The 18,107-nt window shown below is 36.6% G+C and overlaps 1 protein-coding gene across 1 annotated transcript in view; it reads right to left on the reverse strand.

Annotated features, from left to right (window-relative positions):
* Positions 1 to 18,107, reverse strand: part of IFT57 (intraflagellar transport 57) — an 80,893-nt gene that overhangs the window by 43,872 nt on the left and 18,914 nt on the right. Inside the window, exon 6 of the mRNA XM_017870860.1 lies at positions 5,782 to 5,904. Coding sequence (XP_017726349.1) covers positions 5,782 to 5,904 — 123 coding nt within the window. The remainder of the gene's footprint in view (positions 1 to 5,781; positions 5,905 to 18,107) is intronic.

Consider the following 18,107-nt stretch of genomic DNA (forward strand, 5'->3'; position numbering starts at 1 on the left):
CGACGTGGATTTTTTTTTTTTTTTTTTTTTTTTGAGACAGAGTTTCGCTCTTGTTGCCCAGGCTGGAGTGCAATGGCGCAATCTCAGAGCACCACAACCTCCCGCTCCCAGGTTCAAGGGATTCTCCTGCCAGCACTAGGATTTAAAGCAGGAATGGATAAGCTAATTCTACTGTTTTATGCAAATATAGTTGGTTTTATGCAAATATAGTTGGGTTTATGATTAGGGCTGCCCTTATTTATAAACTACTAACCCCTGAGCCTTGAAAGGAAGAGATAATCACCAGCTGCCAGTCTTTTAGTTGTGCAAGAAAAAGGCCTAGACATTGAGAACCTGTTTTCTGGAGTGGTTCCATCGATGCTTTATCCCTGAAGTCTAGAAGTATCTTGTCAGTAAGGGACTGCCCTTTAAAGTTTTTTGATATTGAACCATGCCCCTGGTTACCCAGAGCCCCATGAGTTCAACACTGAAGGCACTGAAGTGGTCTAGTTGCCCCCAAACACAAAGTCTCCAATTCAGCCAGTAGATCGGGGGTCAAAAGGACCTTTAAGTCTTATTACACATAGTACTCTATGGAAAGAATTGTCGACACTGTGGATCCCCAAAAGAGGGAACATCATAAAAGTCTGGAAGGATTATATCAAAGAAGATACTATTGTTGTTACGGAAAAAGCTGTGAAAGTCATCAAGTCTTAAACAAATTCCTGCTGAAGAAAACTGTGCCAGATGTTGTGCATGGCTTCACAGGATTTATGACAGAGACAATCAAGGAAATCATGAAAGAGATTGTGGCTATGCCAAAAGAAATTGTTGGTGAGTTTCAAAATATGGATTTTGGAGAAATTCAAGAGTTAATAAACATACCAGAGGAAATTAATAGGAGATGACTTGATGGAGATAAGTGCTTCCAAACCGTGACAAACAATGAGGAGGAAGACAAAGAAGTAGTACCAGAAAACAAATTTGATACTGGACAGTCTGGCAGAAGGGCTCTGATTATTCAAGACTACTTTGGACTTCTTTTATAACGTGGACCCTTCTATTAAAAATTAAAGCAAATTGTGGAAGAATTGGTACGATACAGAAATGTTTTTAAAGAAATGAAAAGCAAAAAAAGCCAGAAATTTGAATGCATTTCCGTAAAGTTATACCAGTGTGCCTGCCTCTCCTGCCTCCCCTTCCTCTTCCTCCACCTCTTCTGCCTCTGCCACCCCTGAGACAGCAAGATCAACTCCTCCTCTAGTCCGTACTCCTTCCTCAGCCTTCTCAATGTGAAGACAATGGAGATGAAGACCTTTATGATGATTCACTTCCGCTTAATGAATAGTAAATATATTTTCTCCTTATGATTTTTTTTAACATTTTCTTTTCTCTAGCTTATTTTATTGTAAGAATACAGAGTATAATACATACAACATACAAAATATCTGTTAATTGTTTATGTTATTAGTAAGGTGTCTAGCCAACAATAAGCTATTAGTAGGTAAGTTCTGAAGTGTCAAGAGTTAAAATGCACAGGGGTTGGCATCCCTAACCTTCATGTTGTTCAAGGGTCAACTGTAATTACCAGGAACATTATAATCAATGCCAAAAAAATGAACCATTAATATGGTCCATTCAAATCAGCATAAAACAAAAATTCTTTATCTTCAGCTGCGAAGCATACTACTTGTATTCTTGGCAACATTTACTTCCCTAATTGTATTCTGTTTAAGCTAATATTAAAATTAGTTTGCATTCTTTGAGAACTGGCAATAGTAGCAAGTGGTGCCAGACAATAGGGATAGGCTAGTTTTGCAATAAAAACCTTGTTGCAATATTATGGTGAATATACAAAATAAAATATTGGTATATGATAATATCTCATCAAAGCACATACATTAAAATATATAAAAAGAATAGAGGAGGAGATTTACTTTTCTGTAATTCCCTGCTAGGAAGCATAAAAAGAATAAATGTGTGAGAGAAGGCTGCTCTGCCTATGGAGTAGCCATTATTTTGTTTCTTTACTTCTCTAATAAACTTGTTTTCATGTAAGTTAAAAAAAAAAAAAAGGAGTGTCTGAGCCTACCATGGCTCAGAAGGCTGCCCGATTCAAAAAAAAAGTGTGAGAGAAAAAAGCAAAACACATATTTGATCCAGAGCCAAATAAATATGGGACTTATTTACTACCAAATTTAAATAACAGAGGTCCTTTACTTTTGTCTCTCTCACCTCTAAACCACTTCAAAATTAATCCAACACTGACCAGTAAAACCCACTGACCCCAAAATAATACATTTCTTTTCCTCTCTTTTCTTTAAAACACACAAGTGAAATCTCTAGATGTCCTGGATAGCCTGTGTTGAGTGAAAGGTTATTATTTTGGCCAAAGGGAAAAGAAAGGTTTTGATTTTGGTAGAGTGAGGAGTGGAGAAGGAAAAGGTCGACCATGATGCTGGAGTACACCTCTTCCGGAGGAGAATGAGTCTGTGAGAAGAGAGCTCATATGTAACCAGATGGTTTATTTTTATTTCTGAGACATAAGAAACTTTTCATTAGCTCCTTATTTTCCCAAGCCAGTATATACATTTATTTTTAAATAAGCTAAATAAAGAATTCACCTGACCCTAAAGTTGTATTTCCCAATTGCTATATCTGAAAGACTTAAAAGAAAGAGGAGTTTGTAAAATACTAGACACAAAGATCAAACCATCTAAAGAAGAATTCTAAAAAAGCAATCAAATATGACTTTGGTCAATAGTTTTTACCACAAAGATCTAAATACAAAATGATATCTACATATTCTAAAAAATAATGAAAAAAACCTTTATCTGATACTTTGGAATGCTGGCCATAAAACTTAATTTTATAATTAAAATTAATTTGACAGAATATATCCTCATAAGATTGAGGCCTACAGAATGGCACGAGAATAAGGGTTCAACTTTCAACTCGTTAATTCTTTCCCAAATCAGAAGGACATTGATTATTTAAAAACTCAGGATTCTGATGATGGCAACACTGGTCTGTTATAGAATTTGACCTGTACATAGTTTTGTAAAAGAGTATGTGTTAGCAGCTACATTTATATTCTTAAATTACTCCTATTAATGCAAAAATCAATGACTGCAAACTATAAAATTCCTATTAGACTTCAAATGAGATGTCTGACTTTCAGACTTTACTTAGCTTGAAAGTAAACAAATTAAACTTGCTTCCTTGTGGGATTAAGCTGTACTTGAGAGTTGCTAACTATACAATTATTTTATTTTAACACATCATTCTAACCAGAATCACAATAATAGTGAATTTTAATTTTATGAAAAGAATTTGTTCTGACAAAGCCAAAAAATCAGAAATCACATTTTTGCAAATAACTTCCAGAAGATTTCGCTTAATCAGTGAAGAAGAAATTCTTACTAATATATTTTTAGATATGAGAGCTATACAAAGAATTCACCTGCAATGCAATCATTTAATAGTTGTCCTCTATAACGAGTAGGTAAATGGACTACAGGATTTGTCCACTTACCTTGAATAGAGTTTGTTTATAGCTGTTCACAGTGTAGTAAGACCTCTGTTGTTCTCACCCTATCCTGGGACTGTTCTAGGAGTCTAGCTTACTTCCTACCTGGTCTAAGACACAGTTGTACAAGCTCAAATCCAGACATTCTAAGAATAAATTAGCTTCTAAGACATTCTGAAAACAGCAATGTTTGTTAGATTTTTTGGGGGGTGGGGGGAAGCAGACACTGGATCACGCTTTCAGAGTGATAAGCTTCACTAGAACCTTGTTCCATAATGCTGGGGACTTATGTCCAACCTTCTCCAAGGATGAAAATTCTCCTTCAGTCTTTTCATCTAGATGTCTCTTTAGCCCCTTTTGTAGAGATATTTACACTACTACTGGAAGAATATTACCTAGTTACCTATCAACTTATTCTGAAGTCATTACAGTTGACCCTTGAACAATGCAGAGGCTGGTCGTTAGGGGCACCAATCACTTTGTGCAGTAGAAAATCCATGTATAAGTTTTGACTCCTTAAAAATTTAACTACTAACAGCTTACTTTTGACTAGAAATGATACTGATAATATAAACAACACGTATTCCTTATGTTATATGTATTATATACTGCATTCTTACAACAAAGTAAACTAGAGAAAAGAAAATGTTATTAACAAAATCATAAGAAAGAAAACATACATTTACTATTCATTAAGTGGAAGTGGATCACTAAAAAGATCTTCATCCTCATTGTCTTCATGTGGAGTAAGAGGAGTGGTTGGTCTTGCTGTCTCAGAGGTGGCAGAGGCAGAAGGGGAAGAGGAGGTGGAAGAGGACGCAGAATAGCAGGAATACTGGGTGTAACGTTTATTGGGAAGTCTGCCTATAGTGGACCTGTGCAGTTCAAACCCTGATTTTACAGGCTACTAGGCAGAAGGGACTTGCCTTGTCTCAGATTAACCTTGTCTTTGGACTTGGACTTTTGGGGTTAATGCTGGAATGAGTTAAGACTTTGGGGGACTGTTGGGAAGGCATGATTATGTTTTGAAATGTTAAGGACATGAGATTTGGGAGAGGCCAGGGGCAGAATTATACGGTTTAGCTTTGTGTCCCCACCCAAATCTCATCTTGAATTGTAATCCCCAAGTGTTAAGGGAGGAACCTGGTGGGAAGTGACTGGATTATGGGTATGGTTTCCCCATGGGGTTCTTGTGAAAGTGAGTGAGTTTTCACGAGATCTGATGGTTTTGTAACTGTCTGGCATTTCCCCTGCTCACTTCTTCTCCTTCCTACGGCCTTGTAAAGAAGATGCCTTGCTTCCCCTTGGCCGTCTGCCATGATTGTAAGTTTCCTAAGGCCTCCACAGCCATGCTGAACTATGAGTCAGTTATACCTCTCCTTTATAAATTACCCAGTCTTGGGCAGTTCTTTATAGCAGTACGAAGACGAACTAATACAACAGTATTTATCAAATTGTAACTAGAAAGGAAGTAGAAACTTGATACAATGGGTGAATTAATCTGGTCTAATCCCCAAATCTTATTAAATATGACTTCTTGATTATTTTATCATTTATTTATTTAGAGATGGAGTTTTGCTGTGTCATCCAGGCTGGAGTGCAGTGGTGCAATCTTGGCTCACTGCAAACTCTGCCTCCGGGGTTCAAGCAATTCTCCTGCCTCAGCCTCCTAAGTAGCTGGGATTACAAGCGTGTGTTACCATGCCCAGTTAATTTTTGAACTTTTAGTAGAGACGGGGTTTCACTGAGTTGGCCAGGCTGGTCTTGAACTCCTGACCTCATGATTTACCCACCTCGGCCTCCTAAAGTGTTGGTATTACAAGCGTGAACCATGGCACCTGGCCAGCATTTTATTTTTAATCACGTGTATCGAATAGATTATCTAAGAGCACTTCCAGGCTGCTTTCTGTTTTGCCATGCAGCAGAGCTCTGACCTATCTTATAACTCTAATCTGTTGGTATGGTCATGGAATTCCTATTCATCTAAACATAGTATGATTTCCCAGAAAATCTTCCGAGAAAATACCCCACAACACCAGGCAAATATCATGTCTTCCAAATCACTCTTTTAAAGATCTTTGCTTCACTTTTTGGACCAGATTATATTATTCAGTTATTCAACAACAATTTGTTAAATCCTTATTAAGACGAAAATGCTGAAAACTGAATCCTACTGCCCTTCTTTAATAATTTTAATAATTGGGAGTACCCCTAACCCTGAAGTTTCCTTATAACATTTTTTTTTTTAAGATAATGTGTTCCCTCTTTGATACCTTATTGTCAGTCCTAATCGTGACTTTCAGTTGCGGTAGTACACGTTCCACTTCTAGGCTCCATTCCGCAGCATCTGTTGTGGATTCCAAAATATCTTCTTGTTTGGCAGTCTCGTTCATATCCTAAGAAAGGAAAGATATCACAAGATTGAGAGTTTATAAAAAGAAATGGTAAAAATTTGAGGCATTTTAGCAGTACTGCACAATTTAAATCAAGAATTGGTAGTGTTAAAATTATAGTGGAAGAAATTCTTTTCTGTCTTCCTACAATGTTGAAAGAAAATAATGCACCAACCTGGTAGAATAGCAAAATACATATTAAAAAAGAAGTAAATATATGATTCAACTATTTTTACAAGGAAAAATGTTTCTGAGACATCAGATAGAACTCAATAGGAATACCATCAAATGGACCAACAAGCCATTTAGGTATGTTAATTGGTAACAGTAGAAAAGATGTTTGGTAAGAAAACTCACTCATGTTTGGTAAGAAAACACTTAAATCAGGCATGGTGGCGGGTGCCTGTAGTCCCAGCTACTCAGGAGGCTGAGGCAGGAGAATGGCGTAAACCCAGGAGGCGGAGCTTGCAGTGAGCCAAAATTACGCCACTGCACTACTCCAACCTGGGTGACAGAGCAAGACTCTGTCTTGAAAAAAAAAAAGAAAGAAAGAAACACTTAAATTTATTATACTGAAATACAAACCCCAAATCTGAAAGACAAAATATAAAAAACTTCCAGAAGGAAAGAATTGCTATTTACAAAATTTGTATTCATAATTGAAGTGATAATTTATTAGGTCAAATTATAATATAGCTTAAAGGGTAATTTAATATAGACATATTTGAACTCAAATAGGGAGGGGGCCAAATTTCTGCATTTGGTTTCTACATTGGAATAATAAAAATCCATCATAATTGTTTTTGAATTACAAAAAAAAGGCCCACTCTTTTCTTTTTTCCCACCCCTTCACATTTCAGCATTAAGTATGTATGGATCTGAAAATATAAATAATGTAGATTAATGATTTAAAGATAAAATCTAAGGCAGTAATTTTGGTACCAATTCTTCCCTTTAACTCTCTTAATAAATTATAAGTAAATCTAAAGAAAAAATTAAAATATCAATGTTTATATAGAGAAAAAGAGACTAAAGAGATATAAACAGACATAAAATGTATGAACCTTATATGAATTCTAATTTTAATAATCTGTAAAAAGATATTTTTGAGACAATCAGTGAAGTTTTAATATGGGAGAATACTGGATGATATTAAGAAATTACTAATTTTATAGGTATGACATGACATGGTTTTGTTTAAAAAGGCCTTATAAGTTAGAAATAAATGCTAAAATATTTACTGATGAATTGACAAGATGTCTGAATTTTACTTTGAAATACTATGAGGCAAAGAAAAAAAGGGAGGCAGCTTTAAATAAAACATGATTGACAAAATGCTAACAACTGTTGAAACTGGATAATGTGGCATGTTCATTATCTTATTCTAATTTTGTATACGTTTGAAACATTCCATAATACAAAATTTAAAAATAAAAACTAGGTGAACAACCCCATGATGAAATTACATTCCCAATATATATTTATATCACTAAAATCACATTTCTTAAATGAAAGCTCATTGGATTAGTCTTTCCAATCAGATGTAACACTAACCAGAAGATTAATCTTACATTAGGGTTTGTATTTCTGTGGGAGCCTGAGGTCTTTAGAGGCTTTGAACTCACTCCCAACTAAGACTCTGGAACAGTGCTAACATAAGAAAGCCTCTCCTACCTCCTAGCTCATAACAGCAAGTCCTGTTTAGACTCAGAGCCTTAAAGCCTGTACTGCTTTTTGTTCAGATTCAAGGGACTATATATTTCTAACTTCACCATTTGAGAATGGATAACTAATACACGTTTTTACACTTTATAATACGTGGTCTGAATGTATTCCATTTAGAAAACCAGAAGTATAAAACCCAAAACATTAAGTAAAATGTGAAAAAAAAAAAAAAGCTGAAGATTCTACTTCAAACATCTAAATAGGGAAACATTGTATTATTTAGAGTACTTAATGCTGTATACTTCTACATAAATTGGATCTAGGGTAGCACAAGAGTATCATAGCTAGGGAAGGAGGTGCTTCATTCACAAAGTAGATATGTGTGAAGTTACATGAGACTGTGTATGATGGCAGGAAAAGAGATAATGGGTCTCTGTGTCAAAACCTAAAGCAATAGGGAAGGTTCTCTGCCATGTAAATTCACACTGGCATCAATAAGATGCATATGTTTGGAAGAACTAGGCATATGCACATTCACCGGCACATCTGAGTACCTGTCTTAGACTCCACGAGACCCAATTTCTCATTTTCTATACCACACAGGATAAACTAATGGGGGCTGGGGTAGGGAGGACATATGCCTTGCTAGTGGTATGTGAGCCCTGACCTCAGGGCATGTGTGTGGGTATACACACAGGGTTACTCCTGCCAAGGTTATGGACCCCCACATCCCAACCCTGCAAAATCAGGCTGCAACAAGACAGCATGCCCTCTCAGCAGCAGTTCTGAGTGATTCTTAATAGAATGTAGATACTGCATCAAATGATAAATTCAGTAACGTTACAGGGAACAAAATCAATATATAAAAATCGGTATCATTTCTATATGCCAACAGTAAACAATTTGAAGTAGAAACCAAGAAAGTAATCCCATTCACGACAGCTAAAATAAAATACCTAGGAATAAACTTAATCAAAAGAGTGAAAAAATCTTTAGAATGAAACTACAAAAACACTGATGAAAGAATTGAAGAGGACACAGAAAAGGGAAAGATATTCCAAGTTCACAGACTGCAAATAAATATTATTAAACTGTCCATACTACCCAAAGCAATCTACAGATGCAATCCCTGTAAAAATACTAATGACATTCTTCACAGAAATAAAAAAAAAAAAAATTCTAAAATTTATAAGGAACTACAAAAGACCCAGAATAGTCAAAGTAATCCTGAGCAAAAAGAACAAAGCTAGAATCATTGCATTACCTGACTTCAAATTATACTACAAAGCTACCATAACTAAAACAGCATGGTTCTGGCATAAAAACAGACACAAAGACCAATGGAAAAGAACAGAGAATCCAGATTTAAATCCATGCATTTACAGCCAACTCATTTCTGATAAAAACACCAAGAGTATACATTGTGGAAAGGACAGTCTCTTCAATACGTGGTGCTGAAAAAACTGGATATTCATATGTAGAAGAATGAAACCAGATGCCTATCTCTTACCATACACAAAAATCAAATCAATATGGATTAAACACTTAAATCTATGACATGAAACTATAAAACTACTAAAAGAAAACATTGGGGAAATGCTCCAGAACATTGGTCTGGGCAAAGATTTCTTAAGTAAGACCTCAAAAGCACAGGTAAACAAAGCAAAAATGGACAAATGGAATCATGTCAAGCTAAAAAGCTTCTGCACAGAAAAGGAAGCCATCAACACAATGAAGACACAACCCACAGAATGGGAGAAAATATTTGCAAACTACCCATCTGAAAGGGGATTAACAATCAGAATATATAAGGAGCTCAAACAACTCAGTAGGAAAAAAACCCAAATGATCTAATTAAAAAATAGGCAAAAGATCAAAAGAGACATTTCTCAAAACAAGTCATACAAATGGCCAAAAATTATATGAAAAAAATGATCACTAATCATTACTAATCACCAGAGAAATGAGAACCAAAACCACAAGATACCATCTTACTTATTAAAATGGTTTTTATCACAAAGACAGGCAATAACAAATGCTGGCAAAGATATGGAGAAAGGGGAACACTTGTATACTGTTGGTGGGAAAGTAAATTAATACAGCCACTATGGAGAACACTTTGGAGGTTCCTCAAAAATCTAAAAATCTATCGTATAATCTAGCAATGCTGCTGTGGAGCATATACCCAAAAGAAAGGAAATCAGTATGTTGAAGAGAAATCTGCATTCCCATGTTTACTGCAGCACTATTCACAATACCCAAGATAGGGAATCAACCTAAGTGTTGATCAAGGGATGAATGGAAAAAGAAAATACGGTATATATACACAATGGGATATTATTTAGCCATAAAAAGAATGAAATCCTGTCATTTGTAGCAACATGGATGGAATTGGAGGTCATTATGTTAAATGAAATATGCCAGGAACACTAAGACAAATATCACATGTTCTCACTCATATGTGGGAGCTAAAAAAAAGTAGATTTCATGGAGGTAGAGAGTAGAATGATGGTTACCAGAGATTGAGAATGGTAGCGGGGAGGAGGGATAAAAAGGGAATGGTTAGTGGATATGAAAATACAGTTATTTAAAACTGCATTAGTTATACAGAAAAAATAAGACCTAGTGTTTAGTAGCACAATAGGGCAACTATAATTAACAATAATGTATTATATATTTCAAAATACCTAAAAATGTGGAATGGGAATGTTCTTAACACAAAGTAATGATAAATGCTTGAGGTGATTGATATCCCAACTACCCTGATCTGATCATTATATATGGTATGCCTTGTATCAAAATATCACATAAAACCCATAAATATGCACTATGTATTCATAATAACTAAAGATAAAAAAGTTAAAAAATAAATAAAAATAAGTTTGATTTATGGAGTACCATTGGGGTGAACTGAAGCTAGATGCTGTTGATTAAATCCCAAAGCCAGTGCTCTCCAACCCTCATTTCCACCCTCATTTCCAACCCTCATTTCTATCCCCTCTTTCTTTCTCTCCTTACAAGATTGAAGTTCAGAATCACCAAACAAGACAAGGGGTCATACTCCTACTTTCTTCAGGCCTGGATGCGGGATTGTTCAAGTTGTGAATAACATACTCAAAATGTTTTACTGAAGGAAGGGCATTTTTCATAAAGACAGATGGGTTTGCAGTGGCCGTTTGAACTAGACCTAGAATCTGAGGCAGTAGGGTACATAAAGATCAAACGCTGCATTAAGATATGCTAGTGCATAAGCTATTTGTTTTTATGTTGGACCCTTTAGTAAGTTGCATTTACCCTTACTAGCTTATTATTTGGTTCCCTTAAGCAACAATTTGCTAACTCCCACTCCCAATGTCCTAAAATGATTTAACGTAGGAGGTCAAAAATTTTCACTCACTTGTAGGCCATAATTAATATATGAGGGGAAATGGCCCAGTTACTAAATGAATAAAGGGCAAAAAGAGAACATTAGATTTGGCAGAGCAGCATTAACTTATTCAAACTATACAGTTTCTTTCTACATCCATGTTTGCATATCTATTTCATAACCTCATTCCTCACTCAACATTTCTTAATGCCTAATAACTGGATACATTAACTGAGCAAGCCCTATATAGAAAGTATAAATCATTTTAAAACTATACTACCGTGCCTTGGTTATAATACTTTGAGAAAACTTTTCTTCCCAATTGTTTTCCATTTAACAAATGGTACTTTATGTGGGTCACTTGAAAAAGAGAAATAAACTGCTGTTTCTTTTAATCAAAATTTTATATCATCATGACAAAGTCCCTCTCTAACACATTAACTAAGATAAAGCATTGCTTTTGGGAAGTTTCATTTTCCAGTTACTGCTGCAGAAGAAACAATTAGAAGCTCATACGGCACAAGTTATCTAGAAGTCTCATTTATAATTAATTAATTAAACTAATAATCCATTTGTTAAACTCCTACAACATTCAAGGTAAGAATTCAGGCACTGTGCTTGGTGTGGAAAGCTAAAAGGATTTAATTGCTGCCTGCAAAATTTGCAGACTACTAGGAAGAGCCTGAGGCCAGTTAATGGGAGTAATAACTGGTCCTAGGTAAAAGGAAAAACTGATGAGATGGGAACTGATCCTGACTGCCAAAGGAAGAATTGAAAATAACAGTCTACACTATCCCATAAAGTAACCTTGGGCTCAAACAGTGGGGCACACCATCAAAGTCAGTTCAAGAATCAAACATACAGTGTTAAAAGCCTACTCAGAATCCTGTTCCAGTAATCTCTGGTCAAGCATCAAAGAAAGGCTATGTTCTGTAAAAATAAACATGAGATGGCAACCTCAAGGATATACCAGTGTCCTGATTCATTTGAAGAACTCAAATCATATACCTACTGAGAGGGTGTTAAAAGTCATATTAACTCTCAAGATTAAATACTCCCAAGACTCAAGGAAAAGGGAACTAAGTTGTCTTAAGAGTCACCACAGCATGGTGTAAATGTTAAGAGGGATGGGTCTGGAATCACATCTGCTCAAATCCCACCTCCATGACTTACTAGCTGTTGGTTAAGTTATATGACCTCTCTAAATCTCAGAGTACCCATCTGTAAAATGAGAATAACAGCACCTTCCTCATTGGAAGGGGTGCTGTGAGCATTAAATGAGACAATGTATTTAAAAGGCTTGCACAGTGTATAATACATATTAACCCCTGGTATATTTTAGTAGTTATTATCATTATTATTACATGCCAAACATGGTATCAGATGCTTTTACCTATGGGTTAAATGCCCAACAATAACACCATGAAACACGGAGTCTTATTACCATCTTTTAAAGTGAGGAAACTGAGGCACAGAATAGGTAGGTGACTTTTTCAATGTCACATCCAGTGATTGGTAGGTCAGGCAGTGTTACTCTAGAGCACAAGCTCTAAAACACCTTACCATATATCTATCAACCCTTTGTCACCTAGGCTATAATTATTTTTCTCCAGTTTGTCACTTGTATTTTAACTTTATGGTGTTCCCCACTCTGCTTTCCCGTAATATAAAGTTTTAATATTTATACATTCAGATTTGTATTTTATGTTTTTGATTTTCTTGTCATGCTTAATTATGCCTACTTCAAACTGTAACACTTGTCTGTCCTCATGTTTGGTGTGTGAGTGTGTGTGTTTTGTTTTGTTTTGAGACAGGGTCTCGCTCTGTCACCCAGGTTGGAGTGCAGTGGCATGATCTCGGCTCACTGCAGCCTCCGCCTCCAGGGTTTAAGCGATTCTCCTGCCTCAATCTCCCAAGTAGCTAGGACTACAGGAATGTACCACCATGCTTGGCTGATTTTTGTATTTTTAGTAGAGATGGGGTTTCACCATGTTGGCCAAGGTAGTCTTGAAATTCTGGCCTCAAGTGATCCACCTACCATGGCCCTCAAAGTGCTGGGACTAGAGGCATGAGTCACTGCACTTGGCCTCATGTTTTTGTTTTATTTTTGTGCCTTATTATTTGTTATTGTGATCCATGTGGAGTTAATTTGGGTGTAATATATGAGGGAGGAATCCAGCTTTTTCTATAAATGGATTAGCCTATTATCTCTTCACCATTTAATTGAATAGTTCAGTTTTCCTCACTGATTTGCACCGCTTCATATACTAATATGACCACATATTTGTATTATTTTATCGATTCTATACAACTTTGTTAAATTCTGTGTATATTTTCAGACTTATAAAAAATTGCATCAATATTACACAAAAAATTTCCATATACCCTTCACTCAGATACCACTTCCAAATGTTCTCATCTTACAAAACTCTGGGCTAATTATGAATAAAAGGGTACAACGTTTCTCTCTGGATGCTGAGATTTGGGAAACTTTTCACATTTTCTTTATACTCCTTTGTTCTTTCATTTTTTTAAAACACAAGGAACATATTTTACTTTAAAAAAGAATAAAGTTTTTTCAATAAGCAGGTAAAATAAAATTTGATTAACTTCCAAAACCAGCTGGTACAGGTGGTATGCTGTAGGAGTCTGAATGAGAAAGACAAGTATGTTTTAATGCAATAGTGAGTTTTAAGTTTAGCCTTGCAAGAATGTATGGGATATAGACAGGCAGAAAAGAGACAAGTCAAGTGTTTTCAGTGAGGAAAACAGCATAAGCCAAAAAACTGAAATAGGAATGAATATAACTTGTGAAGATCAAAATGAGAAAAGAGTCTAGGAGCTTAAACAGGTGAATACTGGCTGGGTGCGGTGGCTCATGCCTGTAATCCCGGCACTTTGGGAGGCCGGGGTGGGCGGATCACAAGGTCAGGAGATTGAGACCATCCTGGCTAACACGGTGAAACCCCGCCTCTACTAAAAAAATACAAAAAATTAGCCAGGCATGGTGGCGGGCGCCTGTAAGTCCCAGCTACTCAGGAGGCTGAGGCAGGAGAATGGCATGAAACTGGGAGGTGGAGCTGGCAGTGAGCTGAGATCGCGCCACTGTACTCCAGCCTCGGGGGACAAAGCGAGACTCCGTCTCAAAAAAAAAAGTGAATACTGGGGAGGAAAAAAGAGTTAAGCACATTGTGAAAGACCTTGAAATCTAGGGTAAGGAATATGAATTTTGTCCTCCAGCCAGAAAAGAAGCCAAGAAGTTATAGGCAAGGTACAATTACTGTAGTTTTATACTTATCCAACAACTATTTATTTAGTGCCCACTATGTTCCACACACTGCTATAGTCTAGGTATAGTGACTACAACAACAATCCTCACGTATAAAACATGTTAGCTATGTTTTATAAAGATGTATGGGTTTTTGTAGATTTTGGGGTTGGCTGTGGGACTAAATGGGGCAAAGTGATAAGGGAAGTGTCACTGAGGAGACAGAAGAGATAGCATTTGAGCTGAACCTTGAACATTTGAGTCAGGTAGAGAGACAGTGGGAAGGTATTTTAGAAAAGAGATAATAGGAAACAGAAGCATTGAATGGGAGCAGATATGCTCACAAGGTATTTGAAAGCCTATGAGGGCACCCATTTAACCGGAATAAAGGGTTTGTAGAAGAAAATGAGGTTAGCTGTGTAGACAATAATCAAATTGCTAAGGGCCTTGAAAGTCAGATCAAAATTTTATTCCTCTATACTCTATATAAATGGACCTGTAGGCAATGAAAGCCATCAAACATTATTGAATTCAAAATGACCTGTAATAGTCATGTTTCAGTAAGTCAGACAGAGAAGCAGGGTGAAAAATATTTTGACAAAGGGTGGGGGTGGGATTGAAAGAGGAAGACCAAAGACTATTTAGAGCATTACTGTTATACAGTCCAGACAGGCGATGAAAAGAACATGGCCTTGCAAGACAGCTGAAGGGATGGATATTAGGAGATGTTTCAAAGGCAGCATCCACGGGTCTTAATGACTACATAGATGGCCTGGGTAAAGATGAATCAGACATATATTCAAAGCACTAACATTGCCAGGGGTAAGTGGTAAGTGGCGATGAGGATTTGAGAGATGGGTGGGTTTTAAAAATACAGGTTGTAGAAGACTGAAAAAAATGTATAGAGTCTGGTACCCGTTTACTATATTGAATTATATAATAAATATCTGCTACTAGCGTTGATGGAAGGAACTATAACCTACCTATTTATAGAATGACAGCTCTCAAATAGTATCTTAAAAAATCATTATTTTATTACTTTTCATCAGATCTCCCTGAGTCATTTCTGTAGGGGAGATCTTGTGTGACAGCAAATTTAGTCTAGTGGGCCTTCAATAATAATCCATGTGACAGATTATGAAAATAAAGCCATGACATCACCAGGGCTTCCCAATTTACATAGAAATGCAAGTTTCTTGATAACTTATATCCTATGTAAGTATCTTACTCAAAAATACTGATGGCAATCTAGGGACTCATTTGTATTGAGGGATTGGGGCTTTTTCTAGTCTTCCATGGCACATAAGAATGTTGAGAGCTAATTCCAGTTTCTAGGAAAGGTAAAAAATTATAAAAAATAAGAAATGCATGAAGTGCATACTCTATGCCCGCACAATGTCAGGTACTGCCCACAGGTTAGATTTTAATAATCTCAAAACAAGACTGGTTAGAATTATTTGTGTCCCATTGCCAGATAAGAAAGCAGAGTCACAGAAGTTAATTAACTTGCTATGGTCATGTGGCAAGTGACACACAGTCAGGAATTCATCTAAGGCTGCTATTTCTGCCATAGAATCTACCTTGAAGGTATGGACTCAGATCTGGAAGGGACCTTGAAAAGTCCTTGCTTCCTACTTTTTCTAGGCCTACAATGAAAGCAAGAAGAAAACAAGGATCTCTCTTACTTCAAAAGTGGGTTGAAAAGCTACACTGAAGATCAAGCAAAACTCGAACTGGGTGTCTTTTACACCCAGCAAGAACTGCCATTTGAGCCTCCACTGAGCAGTGAGAAGTAGAACTTTTTTCTCTAGCCCACATTTCCTATTCACCCCCAGATGTAAAACTGATGGGGGTGGTAAGGGTTAGTTACCAGAGAAATAAAAGCATTTACTCAGTCATAATGTGTCCCATCACACTCAAACATGTGGCATTTTAATTTCTCCTGTGAAATATCAACCATAGACTTCTCTCATAACACAGATAGGAGGTCTAACACTCAACTGTTTTAGGAAAGCAGAAGAAAAAACATTCTCCTTAAGCAGGAATCAAAAATTAATGGCAACTGATAGTGCAAGCTGTACATAGAACAGTTTTTTCTCCTAGATTACTCAGTAAGGATATTTTGTCTAAAATAAAAACATAAAACATATGTAAAATTTAAAAAATTAAAGTATTTAAGATATTAACCAAAAAAGATCCATCTTCTTCCTCTCTTTGATTACAATACTGCAGTTTTGCCTAGACGAAACTCTAAACCTGAAATGACATTTTTACTCTAAGCTCATATTTTTACTTCCTTACACCTTTTGCGTTTCAAGCTAAAAGTCTCTCATTCTTACTTAGCATCATGAATTTCTTGCTAAGTAATTAAAAACCAATTGTGTTTAAACCTTTTGAGATACTTGGTTTTATACTGTGTAACTCAGGATTTGGTTTCCAAAACCTCAAATTCAGCATCTCAAGAAAGAATAGTATCTATGGCATGTTTGAAAAAATGTTTTGAAATGAGGTGATGGGCATTTAAAAATAGAATTCAGAGAGTGCATGGCTCCCTCTCCTCTTTTTTTCACCGGGGGAGGAGAATGACACATCTGCATTGTGCTGCCAGAAGGCTGTTGCCATGATTCTGTTGAGTTTCACAAGGGTGAATGGAGATACAAAGACTACTCATAATTACAGCATAGCCACTGTGAACACGCAAGCAGTGCCCAATTGACATATGCAAATTAGAAATGGAAATGACTAGCACACCTTGGTACCACCTCATCACTAGAGTCTTCCTTTCCTGCTCCCACTCCCTACAGCTCTGAATAGTCTACTATACTCCTAAACATCACAGGCCCAGTCCAACTGTCAGAACTTTAATTCAGCACCAGTGTCCTTTCTCAGGGCCACTCTTAGGGTAACTTCGGCTAAATTTCAGATTTCAAGAACACTCAGGAATCAGAGGGACATAAAGAACATGGAATTCTGTGGACTAGCCTTGAAGCCTAATATCCGTTCATAATGCTTTCCTTCTAAGAAAAGTTATCTCAAAATTCAAGTAATTAAATTACAAATGAAATTGTGGAAGATGAAGCAATGCCTCACTAATTACAGTTGCCGGCAAAATCATAATTGGGGTAAGGAATTAGAAAGGAAAATCACACAGAATGACTTTAAATATATTTTTTTAACCTTAAATAAATGTTCTCAAAAGCAACTGCTTCCAAAACAAACCAATGTCATTGTTATAAGCATTCATCATCAGTAGGAGGAACATATCTTTTTCAGTGTTCATGAAACTACTGCTGTGTCATGATCGACTTAGGCAGATGTTTGAAGTTGAGTCAATGGGCAGATGGTATCTCTTTACAAATTCTTCAAGTTAGCAGTTACAGGCTTCAACTATGCCGTGGTAGTTAGGAAGATGGGTCACCAGGACCTCTTTCAAGGAAGATCTTGCTGCTGAGCTTCAGAGAATGTGACTAGCAGACAGCCTCCTGCTGTCAGCTCCCGCAGAGAGCCATTTCCCCTAGGAGTATGTCCTTCCCAGGTGAGCTAAGCAGGCAAGCTAAGTGAGGTGAGCTAAGCAGGCAACACTTGGCTCTACCAGGTTGGCCAATCTTTGTCAGGCCTGTATCGCAGCATGACTTCTCCCTCTGCCCAATCCTACTTTCCTCTCCCCTCCTTTCACATGTGTCTATTTCTAATAAACATCTTGCACTCCAAACTGTCTACGTTTGCATCCAGAGAACACAACCTGCTTATGACATGTCTTTTTCATTTGCATTCTCACTTCATTTTACTGCAAATCTCAAGAATATGCTTGTGTAGGTCCAACTCTTGGAATGATCATGATACTTAAACAGCATGCTTTTCAGGGTCTAGACTTCACTTTATTTAATGAAAGAAAAGAATATAGGT

The sequence above is a fragment of the Rhinopithecus bieti genome, unplaced genomic scaffold (genome assembly GCF_001698545.2).
Source record: "Rhinopithecus bieti isolate Rb0 unplaced genomic scaffold, ASM169854v2 scaffold_5478, whole genome shotgun sequence".
Taxonomy (NCBI): Eukaryota; Metazoa; Chordata; class Mammalia; order Primates; family Cercopithecidae; genus Rhinopithecus; species Rhinopithecus bieti.